General features: G+C 41.2%; 1 protein-coding gene across 2 annotated transcripts; it reads right to left on the bottom strand.

Annotated features, from left to right (window-relative positions):
• Positions 1–1,991: 1,991 nt before the first annotated feature.
• xkr4 (XK related 4) lies at positions 1,992–21,408 on the bottom strand. 2 transcript variants are annotated; one of them, XM_073491796.1, is made up of 4 exons: positions 20,714–21,408; positions 7,987–8,186; positions 4,121–4,475; positions 1,992–2,592 (listed from the first exon to the last, which is right to left on the bottom strand). In XM_073491796.1, exons 1-4 carry the CDS (start codon positions 21,406–21,408, stop codon positions 1,992–1,994), a joined length of 1,851 nt encoding a protein of 616 aa, XP_073347897.1. The 2 variants fall into 2 exon arrangements, with proteins under 2 accessions (XP_073347897.1, XP_073347898.1); XM_073491797.1 differs by lacking the exon at positions 4,121–4,475 and having other exon boundaries at positions 1,992–2,593.
• Positions 21,409–21,770: the final 362 nt, after the last annotated feature.

Below are 21,770 nucleotides of genomic sequence, written 5' to 3'. Positions count from 1 at the left end.
TCTGTTCACCCTGCTGCCATCTGACAACAGATACAGAAGTATCTGCTGCCGTACCACCAGACTACATAGCAGCTTTATTCCTCAAGCTGTGAGACTCCTGAACTCATCACACCGCCAACGGTCATGTTATATTGGGAACAGTGATAAATGATGTTTTGGGAGACACAGGCAATCAACTAGTCAATCGTTTAGGTATGATTGTGTGTTGGCATTAGTCAAGTCACTTACTGAAAGATATCCAGATTTCATCTGTTACTCTTCCCAGACCATGATATGTGGTGTGACGGTCATGGATCAAGTTATATTTTATAGTGGCACCTCATTTTAAAAAACCTTTTTTTCACTGAGATTTTCTCATTGAGTCTACCATGCTACCTTGCACCTTGCTAACATGTGTTATGTGGCCGGGTATAACTATGTTAAAAGCTGTTGGTGGGTTAGCTGGAGGACAAAACAGGAACATGTTCAACAGGAAGTGACGTGTTTATCAAAGAGCAGGCTTAAAATTAAAACGTCAAGGTGTACCTTAACTGATTAACAATAGCACAGAGCCGATCAGGCATCCAACCACATGTCCTCCTGAGCTGCTTCTCTAGTTCATACACCACGCACACATACATACACACACACACACACACACACACACACACACACACACACACGCTCACTTCAACTATTACCAGCACATACACACATAACCACAAAAAACACAGAATTACAATGACTTCAGTACCCTCTACATCATCTCTAAAGTAAAAAATGCTGCATGTTGTATCAGAGTACTGTACATCCTGGTGGTTTGTTTAGTTTGGCTGAGATGGCTGCTTGTCTATGTTTTCTCTCCTTCTCCATCCCCTCTCATTTCCATTTCCATTTCCTGCGTCATCCTTTCCTGTCGACTCCTTTTCATTGCTGTCCGGTGCTTTGCTCACCTCCTCTGATCTCCCCTCCACGTTCTCCTCCACGAACAAGCAAAGATCAGTATCATTGCACAATCAGGTATGTGAGGCTGGACTGCAAGAAGTTGATTTGAGCTGCCAGGAAGATTTTTTTCTTGGCATTGTGTGAGTTTGATTTTATTTCCTTATAGGAGAAAGGTCGTGGAGGTTGTGTCTGTCCATCTTTCACCCCTTCTGTCTTGCTCACTATTCTGCCTTCCAGCCAGGTTTGGTTGATTTGACCCAAACAAAACACTGAGTATAGATGCTACTTTGACTACTGTCTTCATGTAGTTCACTGACCTTCTCACCGTCTTCCAGTGAAGACCAGAATTATCCAAGAGGAATGAGGCCAGAGAAGAACTTTTTGGACTACCCAGCCATTTCTAAGTTGTTTCACTCCTCAGGAGCTAGAGGACGTTTCCGAGGAACCTTTTTGGCACTAAGAGAACAGGAGTGATGAGTGCTATCATGTAGATTTTGATGGGAGTACACACCCAGTTGTGGCTGCTATGAGAACTTCCAAGTAGTTAACACACTTCCAAAAACATTAAAATATACATGACAGTGTGAAGTGAAATGAGAGACCTTTTCCTCTCCTTATCACATTACAGGAATTTCTGTGCAATCCAGGTGTCACTTGAGTGGATATCTGATTTAAAACTCATCTGGATGGACATGGAAATCATTTTATCCTGAATTTCTCCAAACAGTGCATCACCGTCTTGTAGGGTCTGAGCAGAGTGTTGAAGCACTCTGTTGATTTGCATTTAGTCCGTACCAGACAGGATTTCCCTGATGACCGGAAGTAAAAATAACAACCCTACAAAGAACACATTCAGCGAAATCAACTGCACCTCACACTAACTGCCTCTCTCATAACTACAAACAGGGTGCTGATGCTGAGGAACAGAAACAGAAAAGGGCGAATGAGAGATGAAAGGTGAGATTATTGGTAGTTCTTATTGCCACAGTCCCTGTTGCTGTTTAAGTGATAGCAGGATAATCCTCTGACGGCTGCACCCCAGCATGTGTTCCTAGAGCAGGGCGGAACTATAATGTGGTCTCGTATTCCAACCGCTCCTGCACCAGAGCGTCATCTTTGTACTGCAGCCGTGGAGGAGTCAGGGAGCAGTCTATGGCCAGGATTGCCTTGCGTATACTGCGGTCAAGGACATGGCGCTCCCAGGCTGGGTAGCGGTTCCTACAAAGGTCAATCTTGATGACGGTCTCTTCGAGGCGTGGAGCGCGAGACGATGGCGTGGATGGCACTGTGGGTCGGACCTGAAACACTGGCATACAGCCATCCCGCTCAGAATACTTCCCCATGTCACGCTCCAGGGTTGTGGTGGCACCTCGGTTGGAACGCAGCGAGTTGGTGGCACCTTCAGATGGTAGTGTGGAGAACTGAGCAGTGGGGTCAAGATCGAGACCCTGGCCGCTCGGTGAGCGTCCAAAGCGCGGCCCGTTGGGATGAAAAAAGGCATAGTACATGAGCATGAAAACCACGCCGGTGAGGAAACTGCTGAAAATGACGCAGAGTGCTGGTACAGCAAAGGCGTCAGTGGTGAGAGGAGACCGGTAGAGATACCATAAAGCACTGAGAGCAGCGTTCTCCACCAGGATCACCAGGTAATAGATGAAAAGCCGACACCTAAAACCAAAAACATGAGACATAATGAGAAGAAAGTAATCAAATAGAGTGAAACTAACTCAGTTATAGTGATGGAATGTAACTAAGTACACTTACTCAAGTACTGTCCTTAAGCACAATTTTGAGGTACTTGTACTTATATTATACTTAGTATTTCCATGTTCTGCTACTGTATACTTACACTCCACAACATTCTGGGGGCAAATATTGTATGTTTTACTTTTTTGCATCGCAAGGCAGACAGTAAGGCCTTATACCAATGCCCCTTGCTCTTACAACTCAGCTCTACCCCTTCATTTTGCACCTTTGATGCCTAGAGGTAGGGTGTCCAGATTCTTGTCCCTTGTTGGGATGGAGGGGTAGGGTGATGTGTTAGGGCTACGTGGTCCTCCAAACAGAGATTTTTCACAGGTACATTTTCAGGGTTAAGAGAACCGTCTGTCATTTCAATGTATTATTGTCCTTTTCTTTATGACAAACATAAAAACAATCACTACCAGTTTGTCTCAGTAGCTAACAACCTATAGCTAAACTAACGTTACATTCTTATCGCTGATTTGCGCATGACTGTCTCGCATTTGATGTATTTCAATACCACTCCTCTAATATCAGTGCAGACTGGCGAGGTAAGGGCTGCTAATGTTAGCCTATAAAGCACCGCTACAGGCCAGGTAATGAAGCAGTGTTCTTTTTTACAGCATATTGGAAATGTCACGTCTGCTTTCGTAAACACCATCAACAACAGCTGAAGAAATATGATGGTCTTAAAGGATTGTCCCACTTCATAGGGGGGGATTGTAATCAGTGTAACGGGTAGGCAAAAACATTTGGAGCCTTAGGGTGTGGAAGTTGGGGTGGTGGACAAACCTGTAGTATTACTTCTGTGCAGAAGACCAGAGTTTGCATCCTGTCACATTCTCTTTGTATTGACTGAACCATGATCTTTCCCTGAATTTAACTGTGATGTGCAGATATTGTAGAAAACAGAAAATATAGAAACACTGGCATTTGAAACTTTGGACGTAAATATGGGCTTAGCAGAATCATCCAATATCTGTGTTCTTGTCTGGTGATATGGTTGTGACAAAGCCGCAATTTATTACCCGACTTGGCATTTCCTGTCATCTCTAAGGTGGTTTTTAGCCTCTTTCATCTTGTTGGCTCAAACCCAAGTACATTGTGATGTTTCATGGTATCTGCTAGATAGTGTAAACTTTATAAACACATTGCCATTTCAACTTTATAAATATGTCAATGCTTTTTTACAACTTGATCCAAATCAATAGTGCTTCCAACTGTCTTGTTCTAGGTTACTTCCTACTACAAGTGAATCTACTTTTCTTGATGATCTTAATTTTTATTCCCAGCTCATCATAGATTTGATTATTTTGAAGCACCATACAGTTAACAATGAGCATATTGAACTTGCAACCAACTGTCTTCAAAATAAAAAACACAGAATAAAAAGAAACAAGACACTGAAATATATGTTCTCCTCAGGCCTACATCTCACTCAATGCATCCTCACCTTGTCCGTCCCTCCTTGACGTTGAACCAGGAAAAGATGTAGATTATGCCCACCACCATGTCGAACACAATCTCCTCCCACTTGCTGATGCAGAAGTCTGTCTCACAGTGGACAATCCAGAAGGTCATGATGCACCAGTGCAGGACAATGAAGATGCCAAAGTAGAGTTGGAACACAGAGGCAAACAGGGCGAAGGTGATGACTCTTGCAGCGATGGTAAAGAAGTGCCAGCAGAACTGGATGATGACAGCCAGGTAGCTGATGGGCTTCTTGTCATCGCGAGAATCTCGCAGGGCCTTCTGGTAGGAGGCCAGGGCCCAGGCCAGAGAGACCAGGGAGGCTGCTGCTGTCATTCCTGCAACACACAGTGACACAATGACTTTGACTTCAGTGCCACATCAGAAATCTATAAAAAATGAATTAAAAGCTTTTTTATAAAGTGTATTTTAATTAATAACTTTGTAATACTTGATTTAGCATCTTTTATTTACAATGGATCACTTTATTTCCTCCGTGTTTACATGTGTTTTGTTATCATATTAATGATCTTCATTTTGTCCTTTTTTATGAAGCACTTTGCACAGTATGGTGTGATATGAGAGCTATCAACGAATCAAGAAAAAAAAACAAGAAAAAAAAGAAAAACTGATACCCTCAGAAAAATGCTCTAATCACATGTAGCTCCTGTACACAAGTGCAGTAAGCAATGGAATCCACTTTCTGGCCTGGGGCAGAAAAACAGTTGAGTAGTTTTTGTGTTTCACTGTCTTATGTTGGGACCCACAGATGAAGTTGTTCATTGTGAATTTCTAAATGGACTCTGAACTGAACTCACTGCCCCAGAATTCCCCAGTTTTCACACCTAGGTGCAAAGGATGCCAAGAGACCCAGCTTTGAGCTACTATTGGTCAGGGTGACAGACCCGCCACTGACCAGATAGTCAAAACTCCAGCTCTTTCCTTTGTTCTCTCTCTTCTCCACCACTCTCCCCACGGGGCTGCCTATCCCCAAGTTCTCTTCTCCTGGATTCTTCTGAGACCAACAGCTGTCCAGAGTTGTCAGCTGCATTTCCAGCAGGCCCAAAGAACTTCTCCTCACAGCAGTGATGTGAGGTCCTGCTAGTATTCCAGCTCAGTTAGCACCAGCAGCTGCGATGCAAAGCTTGCCAGTTAACTCCACAATCCTAGGAACACGAAGCAAGTTAGCACCGAGCTGCTATCCCTGCAAAGGAAAGGAGAGACCAGTTTCCCCCATCCACTGTCTTTGCGCAGCAAGATCAGCACTGTTCAACATTGGAATTACAACCTTCTCCTGCTTGGCTCATCAGCCAAGGAACCACCAGCACCTTTTCTTCAAAGACTGGTAACGTTGAACTGGGCCTAGATAGCACACGGCATAGCATAGCACGGCTAAGCACAGGACGTTTTAACTCTGGTTGATGTTATGCACGTGTACAATCTATGTGTTTGTTCACTGTTTGGGTGTTATTGTGATCTCAGGTCAGTTTATTGGTAGTTTGCTTTGCTACATGGCTAATTTGATGTTAGTTGAATGATGCTTCACACAGACTCAGGGTCTTTGCATGCAACTAACCATCTTCTCTAACCTGGCATCACGTCACACAGACACACACACACACACAGACACACACACACACACACACACACAGACACAGACACACACACACACACACACACACACACACACTCCTTCAGCCTGGACTATATCACCCCTACGTGTGATATGAGTGAGCACATGGTGTGAGCACCACCATTGTTTCTTTGTTCTCTCCTATCAATGAAACAAGTTGTGATCCATCATCTTGGACCTGAGTCCAACCCTTCGATCAGCCATCTTGTAGTTCCCTTTTGATCAGCCATTTTGTCTGTAGTCTTCCTTTATTCATGCCAGGCGGCGTGGCACTTTGAACCCTAGCCACCATTTTGCTTTTGTTCTTCCAGACACACACACACACACACACACACTCACACACACACACCTGTATATAGTACATGTTAGTTAGATTGTGTGTTTTCATTTTGTGTTAGATAAAAGACTTTTGAACCTTCATGCTGTCTATTTAATATTGTACAAGAGTGAATGCTGCAAACCTCGACTCTGTCAAGGACTCCAAAATCCTTCGACCATTACAGCTGTTATGTTCATTTTGGTTGCAGTTATTAAGTTAATTATTAATCAGTGTTACAAACAGTTTAGTACCTTTTCATGAGACTGATTTGGTGAACTGGCTCTTTTCCCTTCTTCAAGGGTGGTGCCCCGAGGTGATCTAATGTAAATTGGATATTATTATTTATCATAACTAAAAATTATCCCTGATGATCATAAGTTATCATTGATAGCCAAATATAACCCACAATTCCCTATTAATGTTGCATGAAGCACTACACCTATATTAAAAAAATGATCACAGAACAAGTTACAAATCTCTTGGGGTGGGTGGTACACCAGTTTCAACACGGTCACCGGTGTCATGTTCTGCTACAACATGGATTTTGCAGTACGGTCACTTCTGTCATTATTGTTTTAGCATATTAAAAAATGTTCTTTACTGTGGCTGTAGAAACATGCAGTTGGAGAGCTAAACATAAACGTACTCATAGAACTGAAGTTACATCTAGTAACTACTGTTTTCCTTGCCAATTCCAAGTTCGGTAAGACAGACATAGACGGAAGCAAAAGCACCTCACTTTATCTGCTCTTATCTGCAAGAACCAACAGAAACATCTTCATCTACTTCCACCATCTGATGAGGTGAAGACCCAGTGGATGCGCTTTATTTGTGATAGAAATGTTCCCACAACAACTGGAAAACTCGTGTTTGTGCTACACACTTGACTTTGGACTGCTTTTTGTTAATGAGGGCCAGCAATATAAGAAGCAGGATGGTCTTTAAAACTCAAGCTCAAGGATGAATCCTTATCGAGTTCAAACTTGGAAAATGTAAGTTTGACATTTTCCATCTGTTGTAACACACTGAAGCAAAGTTGTATTTAGTACTCAGGGACAGTCAAAAGAAATTGTGTGAACGTTTAGCCTCATTTGAAGCAGATTATTTGACCAGAGTAGTAGGTTAGATGTGGGAAACTGTTTTGCCATGTTGCTCTTTGTAGAACTTAAAACTGCGACACAAGCTCAGTTCACGTTATACGAAAGCTCCTTTCGCTCAGTGACCCCTGCGAGTATGTTTGTGTCTCTTGGTGCTGTATGTAAATGTACTTTATAGACAAGCCCTGTAGTACACTGACTATTGAATTGTAGTTGCAATTCATGTGGATTGGTTCAATTTGCTTTAATTGTTGCGACTGCAGAAACAACTTCATGGAGGGACTGGTGAGTGAATGTAACATTATCAGGTGCTGTGGATGAAACTATCTGTAGTGTTGCTATCTGAAGGAATGAGTAAGTTAGAGGACTGCTGTCAGCAGTCAGTGATCCACAGCTCATCTTTACTCTACACAACAAAGAGGCCATAGCTGACATAAACATTTGAAATGCATGTGGGAAAAAACAAGAAAAATGAAATGACTAAAATTTATCTGAAAGAAAAAAAAAATGTTTTCATGCAACCACAAAGTCTAAAAACTGAAACCAAGTGCCAAAAGTAACAGTATTATTAAGGATCAATTTCAGTTTTAAACCAGGGCTGAGGTCAGACGTTTAGTCTTTAGTTAAGGTTAGGGTTAAGGACGAGAGAATGCATTATGTTAATGCATTCCAAGTAAAGAAAGACAAACATCTGTGTGGTTGTGTGTGTGTTTGTGTGTGTGTCTGTGTGTGTGTGTGTGGGAGAGAGAGCGAGAGAGAGAGAGAGAGAGAGAGAGAGAGAGAGAGAGAATGTGTGTTACCTTGCACAGCCTGCAGCTTGTGTGTCTGTATGATGATGCACAGCTGCAGTACCAGTTGTGGAGCGCTCTCCAGAAAGGTGGCCAGTAGATGCAGCATGCTCACATCTGCAAACTCATACACCATCCTCCAGTAGTAACGCCAGCGCTCCGTCTCAGCACTCTGACGACTCCGAACACCCAGGTAGATGGTGTGGAAATACCTGGAGGAAATGGAGGGCAAAGATCACACCTCAGCATCAACCAGACTACCAGCAATGGTAACATCCAAGCGTTAGATTGCACTGCTGATGCTCCTTTAATGCATAAAAAATGTTTGTATGTACAAAAACAATTGAAGAAAGAATCATTGAATTTAGTCCATCTACTGAATGAGCAGTTAAAGCTAGGGTTGGTAAGTGATTCTAGAATCAGGTTTTTTTTGTTGCAGAAAAAAAAAAATCCAGCTTCAGTGGATGTTGCAGGCCTCTAATAAGCCCATCCTACTGTTTCATTCAGCCATGTGAAAAGACTGGAAAGGCTACCTGTCTGTCCTCCTGTCTGTACGCACTCTGCTCATGCACTCATCGCACATGACAGGAGTCTTCCATAAGCCTAATTGGATATATTGCTATAGCTATAAGCGAGCTAGTTGCACAAGAATGGCAGAGAAAGTGCAGCCAAAATTTCCTCCAACTAACACGCTAGCTTGACAGCGGTGAGTACTAACGATAGCCATGTTCATTCTTTACGTTCATTATGATAATGTTAGGTGCTTTCTTACATGTGAGTGAGACATGAGGTAGATGGATACAGGTGGCAATGATAACTATGCACTGTGCTGACAGGTGTTCAGCAGTTAGCTAATTCACTTAGCACGAAGCACAAACCTACAGCAGTAATGAGTAACCATCACACCAAGTAGCTTTTCCGGACCGAGGTACGTTGTCATGGCTCTGTTGCTTGTGTCTATATGATTGTGACATTTAACAGAGTTGTTTATTTATGTATTTATTAGGCTAAAAACACTAAGAGAGCTTTTTGAACATAGCGAACTAGCCGCTAACACACATGACCCAGCTGGTAAGCAAGAGCTACAGGGCAGTCTGGGTGGGCTCTGGAGGGAGGACTGAGGGGAGGGGGTGGGGATTTTAGAGTTGCTTCCTCTTTTCACTTTCATTTTTAAATATTCATGTACTCTAATTATATTTTAACAAATGTATCTCTGGACAAAGACAGGCTGAAAGTTGTGATATGGCTATTCAGGAATTAGCATTGTAAACACTACAGCAGCTGCAGCACACACACTCACAAACTTTGAGGCAAAAGTAGAGTGCCTGCACTGCTTCTGCATGCCTTTCGGTAGGTAGACTGGTATAATAATTCTTTCCCTGTAGTCATCCTTAACTATATTGGATTGTTGTACCCTTTCTGTGCTGTTCACAGTATCTAAGAGGGCATTTCTGGGAGCTGCTGCCTGTCCTGCATCTTCTTACAGGCTGGCCATATTTGCTGCTTGTGTACTGTGTCGCGGCTGCGTTGCTGAGCTGCTGCTCACTCACGTGTGTGTGTTGACACAGGCAGTGTTGCCACTGCATCTGTTTACACGGAGTTTGCCTTTAATAATTATTAATAAATATGATGCCGTGATTTTCCTTTACCCCCGTTGAAAGAGCGAGAAAGCGGTAGGGGGAAAAAAAGAAACTGCCTTTCACCTGTTGGGTGTATTCTCTTCATGTCTGTTATTCTACAGACATTAAAACTGTAGTGAAATGCTGGTATGATGTCGATATGGCTATCTACAGGTAGATTTTTGCCAGGAACAAAAATAGGCGAGACTCCAAATCTCTAGATGGCGCACCACTGTAGCCTCGCTTGACACGCGCCTTATAAGCGCAACTCATGCCGCCAGTGTGGCTGAAACAAAACACCAAAATGAAAAGCAAGACTTTACGTCATGCACATGTGATGCTTACACAGGCAGTGTGGCCAGCATATAACACTCCATTGCTTCTAGCTCGCTGTTGACATTTTCATACTTAAAGACAGTTCTGGCGGTTTGTATTCCTTGAATGCAGACTTTGAATTAGAATAGAGCAAACTCCTGAACGTGTTAGTAGTGTTGTAGTATTCGAGATCGGTCTTGGTCTCAAGAGGACTTTTTAAAGGTCTCTCTCGGACTAAGAGGACTCTGGAATTTACTTCAAGACCAGCTGAGTCAGGGGTGTCGCTGCACCGATTGTTTGATAAGTATTGTACTAAGTGATGGTTTCTATGGGAAAACAAGAGTCACCCAATAAACCTGACGCCTGCACAAAAAATGTTATTGTGTTTGGTTGATTGTAAAACATGTAAAAGGAAAATGGGTCAGTTGATTTCAGCTCCTTCCTGTTGTATTTGTTTGCTCATAGAAAACAAAGTAAACTTCCCACACATAAACTTCACCCTGCACCCTTATTTCATCAAGACATCTATCATCGGGAGTGCCTATGGTTTGCAACTTCCACATTTTAGGAATGTGTCATGCAGTGTGGGACTCACACTGGTCTCAGTCATGACTTGGTCTCGGTTCAAGTGGTCTTGACTACAACACTGCCTGTTAGACAGCTCCTTCAAAGTACCAGCAGTTTTACAAGCATGTCAGTTAAAGGTTTTTGATAATCTCCTTGTTGATGTATTATTCCTGCCGATGTATTTCTCTGGCCATTACCCTTGGCCAAGAAACTGAAACTGGTGCAGAAGACAAAGCAGCCGATCACACTAAAATACGTTGCTCGAAACGTGTCGGCAGCAAAACTATTTGATGTAAGGCCCTCTTTTACGCTACACAACGCATTTTTAGACGGTTATTAGAAGTTGTATCATCTTTAACTTTTCAGTGCAAAGCGCACAGTTGCACTTCTATTAAATGACATGTGATGGCCGGTTGCACATGCATCATGCACAGGCACACCACGCTTCCCAAAGGGTATTTTGTAGCAGTTGCGTCTGAGTCTCTGTGTGATCTGGGCCTCAGGGTAACTTCCCATTTTCACCATGCAGGCTCCTAGTTTGGACTGAAATAGTCAGTCAAAGGCAGGCTCATACCCAGAGTCTGCATCCAATAGGTCAGACCAGCATGTCAGTAACATTGGGTTGGGTTCTAAGCTTTGGTTAAGTTGCTCCTTAGCTTAACTCAATTTAACCCTAATTTCACAAACCTTACCTTACCTATTTTACATTAAAAGCAGAAGGAAAACACAAAATCAGGATCACACTCATCAAACTTGTTACGTACTTACACATATTTCAGATTCTGGTGTTTAGATTGAGCATGGCTTGAATTTGCTTGAATTAATTCTAACTTGTTACACGTTTGTCTCTAAAAAATTTCAGGACAGATAAAGATCAACTTTATTTGTGGAGACTTAAAACAGACCCTCTGATATATAGTTTCTAGTATATATTTCCATAATGCAGTTTCATTAGAAGAGGCTGGATTGCAACAGGGACATTGCTTGAGCAGCACACACACTGCAGCTTCTGGCAATCCAACGCCAACTGCACCTCTCCAGACCTGAGGCAAGAGCTTATTTAATGAAGTGAATTCATTATTACTTTTAGGTCTGTCCGTGGCCTACATTTTACTGTGTCTCTCTCTGTCACTCTCCAAAATTCATTTCCATTCTCTCTCTCCCTCTATCTCTGAGATATCACCAACACATGGCAGTCATTTAGCAGCAGGCTAATGGGCTGTGAAATTAACTTCCATTGTCAATAAAGAATTTGGAAATTAAATCTGGGCTGAGGGCAATTAAGCTGCAGCCTGTACATGGACAGATGGACCTGACACATTTCTCACTTTGTGTGTGTGTGTGTGTTGCTGCTGGTCTTTGTAAGTCTACAGATACAGATTAGACAGACCTACCACTCAGGCTACATCCGCACTGAAACTGGAGGTGTCCCAGTTCGAACTGCTTCACTCACATCTACTGCAAAGAAAAGTCTCATTTTCAGCCTCACCAGTCCTGCCAGGATTACCATGGCAATGCTACGTTTCGTCAACGTTTCTCAGATGACCAGATTTTATCTGCATGATTGGACATTTATGGCACTGGACCATTTGTCCATGATCTGAGCGTGAAACTGGCTGGTTAAAAATCCTAAAGCCATTGCCAGTGCTCTACTGACCAACCATCTGAACAACAATTTCACATTCCTCAGAAAAAACATCCACTCATCCACTGTCAGTCCAAGCTACTCACTGATTCAGGTATATTTAAATGCAACAGATTATTTCATCCAATACAGAAATTTAATGCATGACATATATGCCCCTGATGCTGTCATATATGATACCTATGAGGCAATTCATGATTGTTACATGAACATACATCCTTGGATATATAGAGATATATGTTTATAACATACATGCAATACCCATAGCCAAATTTGTATATGTACATGTAAAAAAAATGTCTATATGTTGAATTTTTTATATGGTATTATATGCTGAGACCACACAAGTTAACAAAATACTGTATATGTAAATATATATAAAGATATAATATATGTAAAGATATAATATATATATAAAGATATAATATATGTAAAGATATAATATATATATATAAAGATATATGTAAAGATATAATATATATAAAGATATAATATATGTAAAGATATAATATATATATAAAGATATAATATATATAAAAATATAATATATGTAAAGATATAATATATGTAAAGATATAATATATATATAAAGATATAATATATATAAAAATATAATATATGTAAAGATATAATATATATATAAAGATATAATATATATAAAGACATAATATATGTAAAGATATAATATATACATAAAGATATAATATATATAAAGATATAATATATGTAAAGATATAATATATATAAAGATATAATATATGTAAAGATATAATATATATAAAGATATAATATATGTAAAGATATAATATATACATAAAGATATAATATATACATAAAGATATAATATATGTAAAGATATAATATATATAAAGATATAATATATATATAAAGATATAATATATGTAAAGATATAATATATATAAAGATATAACATATATAAAGATATAATATATGTAAAGATATAATATATATAAAGATATAATATATGTAAAGATATAATATATATATAAAGATATAATATATATAAAGATATAACATATATAAAGATATAATATATGTAAATATATAATATATATAAAGATATAATATATGTAAAGATATAATATATATAAAGATATAACATATATAAAGATATAATATATGTAAATATATAATATATATAAAGATATAATATATGTAAAGATATAATATATATAAAGATATAACATATATAAAGATATAATATATGTAAAGATATAATATATATAAAGATATAACATATGTAAAGATATAATATATATAAAGATATAATATATGTAAAGATATAATATATATAAAGACATAATATATATATAAAGATATAATATATGTAAAGATATAAAAGTATAACATGTATGAAATACCCATGGTACAATGTGTAGCCTACATGTATGGAGAGAGAGAGAGAGAGAGAGAGAGACAGAGAGAGAGACAGACAGAGAGACAGAGACAGACAGAGAGACAGAGAGAGAGAGACAGACAGAGACAGAGAGAGACAGACAGAGACAGAGAGAGACAGACCGACAGAGTGTGTGTGTGTGTGTGTGTGAGAGAGAGAGAGAGAGAGAGAGAGAGTCATTATATTACAGTCTGTTGCTGTCTCTCCCCCCTCACTGTGTCACTGTCCCTCTCCTGCCCTGGAATAAGACTGAATAATGTTGAGTAAATTAATTATGAAGAGCAGCTCACATTCTGTTGATTCAGGTGCACCACACACACACACACACACACACACACACACACACACACACACACACACACACACACACACACAACTTTGAATCCTTTATTTTCGGGTCAGGAGGGACATATGCAGACCTGATTTATTCTATTTTAGAGCAAAAGGCTACTTTAATACTGTATTCAAATACATTTTACACAACAGATGCAGTTTTGTTTTAATAATTGTATGGTTTATTAAAGGAGAAGATTTATCAGACAGGATCAAAACATTTACTGTTTTCACAGCTCTGAACTACATGAGGACTGCTCGTTCCTACTGAACATTTCCTCGGCTCTGGACTGACTGGCACATTGACAAGTCAAGAGTTCAGTGGATAAAGGTTTATTTTCGATGGTAACGCGTGCGTGTGTGTGTGTGTACTCCTGACTTCTCAACAAGGGTCGGTAACTGTTCAAGCTCAATGATGGATTGATACCAGCTGTCTGCGACCTGAGTTAAAATTTGAACACATAATGCCGTTTGGCTCTTTTATGTTGTTGTTGGTTTTTTAAATTTATATTGTTTATTTCCTAAATGAGTCTGCTAAACACTGAAGCACACTGAACAACAACGGTAGTATGTTGGATGCAGGTAACCGTTGCATGTTGCTTTTTTGTGGAACTAGGGTTAGCTGTTATACATTTACTGTTTGTGTGTGTGCCGAATTCAAAGTGAACAAGCAGGCGTGTTGAATACATTTCCATCACGCAACTGCCGCAAAAATGGAAGAATACAAACATCTGAGAGTGAAGAGGGTTCACCAACAATGATGTCTGCTAACTGGAGAGATGACGACATTTAGGAAATCATCACACAATCATGGAATGGCATGAGACTTGGTTTCACAGCATGTCATGCCTCACACGCACACACACGCAAACACACACACACACACACACACACACACACACACACACACACACACACACACACACACACACACACACACACAGTATACTTGCCTTTAAATGTGCATCAGTGTTCCGCTGGGCATTATACTGTTTGTGGGTTTTCTTCATTATAACACCCGCAGAAAAAGTAGCGTTGTATCAAAACACCGGCGCCCTCTAGTGTTGGCCTAAAAAAATGATGTTAAATCTGACAGCAATGCTACTTCCCTCTTCCCCCAGCAGTTCTGATCCTGACACTGAAAATGAAACACACATACCTATACCGATTGATTAGCAAGTCTGAAGATGTGGGTTTCAATGAAAAACGTTCAACACAAAATTGTCTCTCCAAAAAACCATTACAATGCCATTTTCTCTACTGAGTCTTTCCCAAAATCTTCAAAAATTCAGATGACCGACTTTAAATTGGGAATGTAAATGAGTGGGAGTCTTGACTTGCTATTGGAGTGTTATCAAATTTACCTTTACCAGAGATCAGTCTTGGACTTGTCCAGGACTTGACAGTCCTACAACCCTGTGAACCCAGGTGTCAGCCAGTCTTTCAAACCAGCCAGTGTGTGTGGAAGGATGCTTCAGGGTGCACATTATTCCCTAATTGTGACGTCAGTTTACAGGTGTGAGGGCAGACGCAGGCACACGTGAGACTGTCTCTGCAAAAAATAAGACTGGACTGGACATTTGTTCAAATGTTTACAATTTCCAGGGAGGTGACTTATGACGTCACTTAGGGAAAGGTATTTTCAGGGTTTTTTTTAATTAAAAAAGGCTGTCCACAAAACTATAAAGGTTCAAGCTGTACAACCAAACAATGATCTAAAAGAGGCTAGGTTTTAGTTGGAGAGAAAAGTCTGTACAAGCAACCCTTTCACATCAGTCTTTGTGCAGGTTAACGCTGAAATGATATACTAATGTATATTTGTTGTCCCAATAAAATTAAAAAAAATATTAATTTATGTTGCTTTCTGAGCAGCAAATTTCCCCAACAACCAACTGAGAAACTCAGATTTGCATCACTGCTGCAGGACCCTAGATCTCTGTCAGATGACCTGGATAACCTCTCATCCTCACACAATAGGGTAAGGACAGCAATTCTGTAAGCAAAGGCTACAAGGTAACCTGATGACAAACTCTGCTTGTGTGTGATTGCACTGTTACAGTCTAAATAGCACATGAGCATTTAAAGTACCAAATATACTGCTTGCTCCTCGACATGCTCTGTGTCATCGCAGAAAGAATCCCACATGGCTGCACATCTAACTGAAAACCCTCACAGTGCACACTGGGACAAGACTATGGACCTGCTGATCACACTCAGCTCCTTGTATGTTTATCAGAGGCCTTCTACCACCAGTCAGAGGAGGAAGTGACAGATTCAGCAGATTGTTGGCACTGAACATGTGGCTTTCACTGCATGTACCCTCCATTCAGTGCACTGACAATTCAACCTTTTTGTGGGACATCATGAGGAACATCAGAGCGGAGAAAGAGTCAGAGTCCCCACCTTACATGCCAATTAACACCTGTGAGGATTCACTTTCTTCACCCGCCAACAACCCTAACCAGTTCTCCCTCCACTCAGGTCACCCTCTCCCACTCCTCTACCCTTCTAGGTCACTGACGAGATGAAAAAGCTGATTACAGCTCGGAACAAACTTACCCCCTGCCCGATGCTTATTTATTCTCCCCTTCTAACTTCACTTTGGCGTCCACCTCCACCATTAGCTTTACGTCCACGACCAGCCTTGACATGTGTCTCAGTTACCATGCCATGTTCAGTCTGCTGAGGGACTCCCACTAATTCTACAAAGGTAGCTCTGCTAAATATTTGATCTCTTACCAACAAGTCCTTGTTAATTGATGACCTTACCTACAACCTTGATCCTAGGCTTGGGACTGAAAGCTGGCTAGATACTAGTCGCAGTGTACCTGTTTGAGTAAATCCCTCCACAATCCCAAAGTTTCATGTTATGAATGTTACTTGACCTGACAGGACAGGTGGTAATTTTGCCGCTATGTATAAAGACTAATTCCAATGCAAGCAGTTATCATGTAGTGATTGTGCCTCCTCTGAATATCTTTGCCCTGACTCTCAACTGATTTTGACTATTTTGTCATAACTGGTGATTCTCACATACATTGATAATTACCAAGAACGAAACTGCTATAGTCTATTTGAAACTTCCATTCTTACATGTGAAAGGGCCCACACATGATCAAGGACACACACTGGATTTGGTTGTTAGCTACATTTCCTTAAAATAATGACACGATGGAGCAGGGTGGTTATGGTCTCTTGTCTGGTCTTCCCAAAAACAACATTAAACAATGTCAGCTCATTCAGAACACTGCTGCTGGAGTTCTAACAAGAACCAGGAGAACTGAACACATTAAACAGAATAAAACAAGGTGACTAATACTGCACTTTTATTTCCTTTGTTGCATTTGGGGGAGTTACAACCTACTGTCTTATGCTATAATCTATTTCATTGTATTTTATTTTGTTTTATGCATTTTATTCCAGTATTTTTTGTTGTTCATTGTACTTAATTACTCAATTAATTAAAAAAATAATTAATATTCAATCATTAATTGATTTTATCCTGGGTTTTAGTGGTTATTGTTTTTAAATGTCTATCAATGCTCTATTTTGCCTATGTAATTCATTTTATAAATAATAAATGCCAGCTCTGATAACTCTGATTTCCAGCTGTTATTTAGCTACTTTTTGTGCCATCTAGCCAGGGATTTGAACCAGCAAAGTTCGGGCCACTATCAGCCTCTCTAACCTTAGGCTACATACTGACCAAGACGGCAACATATCATTTCTACCAGCCCACCCTAGCAAGCTAAAACCAACCCTGAATGTTGGCTAACTGACTGACACGTTGTGAAGCCATGCAGGAAAACACTGTATTACTTGAATGAAATGGATTTTATAAAATGTATATCATAAAAAGAATTGTTCAGGCACGCATATCAAATTCAAGGTATCAGTGCTGGTACTGATGCCAAAAGTTTTGAACAATATCTAACACTACTCGTAAAGAAAAACTGAATATCCTATCATACTGTAACCTGTTTTAAAATGAAGAGTAAATGAATCATACAAAAAGTTGAATGTTCTAACTGAAAGTGTAACTCCTTTATACAGTAACTTTGTTCACAGGTAATTGGGAGTACTGCTGCATATGTGAAATAAGTAGCATAAGGCCTTTAGTGGCTTCAGAGGAAGCTGCATGAAATCTGATAAATTGCCTTCTGTAATGTCACTCAGTAGCTGAGTTGCATTGTGGCTAATGTAGGCACTAGATTTGAAAAAGAAAGAATGTGTGAAATGAAAAAGGAGATATGTCTGGTTCTGCTGTATTGATTTTGATCATTTGTTTTTTAACTGTCCATAATGAGTCCAACAGTGTTATAGGAGTGTTAGACCAGTGGACTACTTTTTTAAAAACCTGGTGCCTACATTACCCACAATGCAATTTGGCCACTGAGTGACATCACAGGAGGAAATTAATCAGATTACATGCAGCTTTCTTTGGAGCCATTAAAGGCTTTATACACACTGATGTGTAAAACTGGTGGAGGAACCCTTTAATAAATGGAAGATATGCTCTCAAGACTGTTTTCAATCACATATCAACACTGATGGACTAAACGGGTTAAAACTTATGAACTTGCATGAACAAACATTAGTTCTGTAATAAACCGTAAAGAATAATCTGAAACTTAAACCTGCTTATTCCTGTTCAAGGTCAAAGATTTGCTGCAATATAATCTCAGCCTGAAATAGCGAAAGAAAAAGAAAAAAAGGGACAGTGAACAGTTATGGTACTCGTGGATATACATGCTGTACTGTATGTCACAGGGCACATTTGAAGTCCATGTATACGACTATGTATGTCCAGGCCAGGACAGGTCAGGCAGACAGTAATACTTTGGCTGGAACAATGGCTGTTGCTCCAACTGAGGACCCTGAGGTCAGCTATGGAAATATTTTGCCACGCAGGGTAATAATCACTAACTACATCAACTTTATTATGAATGTAGGCCTCCCGCTCCAGTATATAGTCATACATAGGCAGTATACTTATAGTACCGGTAGTTTAATGCCGATAGACTATGGATTTCTTTGTGAAGAGCTTTGGACTTTCCCCATCCACTGTCCAAAGGATGTGACTTTATGCACATTATTGAGTGCCTTGTCTCAGTACAGAGAGTAACAGAAGCTAACGCTAAGAAATTGACTTAACAACCAGCTTCAAGCACAACACAGAAGATCCAGAGAGCCCCTTTAATGCCAAATTCACAAGAAGGCACAAATGATTTAGAATTTGCCAAAGCTGCTTAGCAAAGTTTAATACTTTCCTCCTCACTCAACAACTCTCAACATCATGTGATATGTAATATAGTCTGGTGATATTGCGGTTACTAGTTCAATGGTTAGTTGAAACATCTGGTACTAATATTGGCAGAATAAGAGAACCCACAAATGTCATTTGCATTATAGTGATACAGATGGAAATCAGACAGTGTGTAATCCATGCTGCCTGTTGTTGTGGGTTCTTCTTCATTTCACAGAGGACGTCAGTTGAGTAGGCGGTCCTTCAACGTGGCCCCGGACAGTGTACACACTGCTAAAGGAATGTGGTCACATGTGGCCCAGACCAGCTCTGAATGTGTTCTGAGTGATCGGATGCCCACCTGTACTTAGAGCTGACCAATTTTGATAGCATCACTCAGGACGCATGTTGATACCAGGTCTGAACAGCTTAATAGGCACAAGCCACCTACATACGTCTGATTTCTTTTTGTCAAGATCCATGCTTTATTCCATGCGAAGGACGAGCATGACGAAAAAAACTTCCTATCTTGCAATGTTAAAGAAAGTGAGAGAAAAATTCCTGGATCCACAGCAAAGGTTAATGTGGTCTATTCTGGGCTGAGACCCATCCTCCATTCAAGTTTTGTAGAAATATGTTCAGTAGTTTTTGTGTAATGCTGCTGACAAACCAACCAACCAACAAACCAATGAACACAGGCGAAAACATAACCTCCCTGGCGGAGGTAGATACTAGCTACTTATTAAATATTAAAATATTATATGCAAAGCATTAGATCTGCCTATAAAATACCCACTTACACATTAAAGAAGTAGAATTTTCATCTCTAAATTGTGTTAATTTCTTGTGAAAATACCAACAGTCATCCCTATAATAATGTCAAAATAATATGTATCGATATTGAGCGGTGGGGTTGTCTTCTGTAGTCCTAAAACCTCTAAAAACTTCCCTCGTCTCAAAGTCTGTGAGGTGTTTAAATTGGTTTTCGGGTTGCTAGTAAGTGTCTAAATGAGACTACAGAGGTTGTCAGGGACATTAAATGTCATCACAGTGAACATAGCAAATATATGTGTGTGTGTGTATACATATACATACATACAAATATATACATGTATACATTTGGTTTCTACAGACTAAATGAATGGCTGTGGGCTAGCTGTTGTCAATCACCATGTGTATCTTGAGTTAAGATGAATTCAGATTCATGACTCCACCCAGAAGCTGTTTGGCCAACCATGCAACTTCTCTCCAATGGCACCAAAAGGGAATATACCCTCTGCACCAGCAGCACTACTGTGACATCATCTGTGAGTGACAGGCCGGGGCCAACTCCCTGTGTTTCTTATACAACATGGAAAGTATTCCTGCTCATGTTATCTCTGACCTGAGAGCCTCCCACAGCATCACGGCCCCTGCAGAGAGGGGCACGCTAAAGATGGCAGTTGGTAGCCCTGCTGTAGGAGCTGGCATCATCCAGAGACCACCGCGGTGTGATGAGTGCCTACTGTCAGAGAGGACCTGTGCTCGCTCATTCATTTATTCCACACACATAAACACACACAGCATCATTTATAGCCATCACAAGGCCTCCATCCTACCTCCATATCTGGCCCAGCTGGAGGATGTGGATGAGGGACTGGCCGAACCAGACACAGAAGGAGTAGTAGGCCGATCGCTTCCTGCTCCTGCCGCCCAGCGCGGTGCTCGCGGTGCTGTTGGTCGTGGTGTTCTTGCTGGCGGTCGACGCCTGTCTCTGCGGCGTGGCCGGGTGGTGCTGAGCGGTAACGTCGCCGTGTGAGGCTGAGCCGCTCAGTAGCTTATTCCCGTCCATGTGAGCGCAATCGGCGGCGGATTCCGTTCCGTCCTCGGTGCTGAAGTCGTGGACGAACCATCTGAAGCTAAAGAGCTGGACCGAGAAGGAACCGAGCACCACGAAGAAGAGCGTCAGGCCGAACCACCAGTAGTCGCGGCGGAGGTAGTAGTCGACCGACAGCCACACGTCGGTGCCTACATCGGCCAGATACACGGCCACTGCGGCTACGATCCAGAGGCAGTCCCACACCGTGTACTTCTGCTGCTCCCTGCCCAGGCGAAGGCACGTCGAGTTGGAGCCTCCCCCGCCGCAGCACCGTGACTCCCCGTTAGCAAAGTCCCCGTCCCCGGTACCCGCAGAGTCGGGCTGGGCGCCCGGGTGGAGCCCCTGCACCGAGCCGGAGTGCTCCGAGTTCTGCAGGGGGGTGAAGGCCACGTCGCTCTTCTTCATCTTCAAGACCCCGTCCGATTTGGCCGCCATTATTAGAGGCTTGTAATATTCCTACTCTATTATTTCTCCTCCGGTCCTCCCCTCCTCTTCTCCTCTACCCCTGCCTCTCTCCGTCGACACCCTTCTGCGCGTCTCTCCTACTCCTCCTCCTTTCTGGGCAGGATTAGCTCCTCTACACTGCCGCCTGATCATAATACAGAATAAGCACAAAAAAGCAGAGTGAACGTAGCCCCGTGCCCGCTCCGGTGTGCTGGTCCATATCACGTCTTTATTGGACTTGTGCTTCGGTTGATGATTAGCTCACATCCAGCAGACAGCAGGGGGTTTCCGCTGTTTCCTCCACCTGCAGACAGCTTACCTGAACGGTTCTGCTCCTGCGGGTTGTCACTCTT

This window comes from Pagrus major, chromosome 21 (assembly GCF_040436345.1).
Source record: "Pagrus major chromosome 21, Pma_NU_1.0".
NCBI lineage: Eukaryota > Metazoa > Chordata > Actinopteri > Spariformes > Sparidae > Pagrus > Pagrus major.
This window is presented reverse-complemented; position numbering and strand designations above follow the sequence as displayed.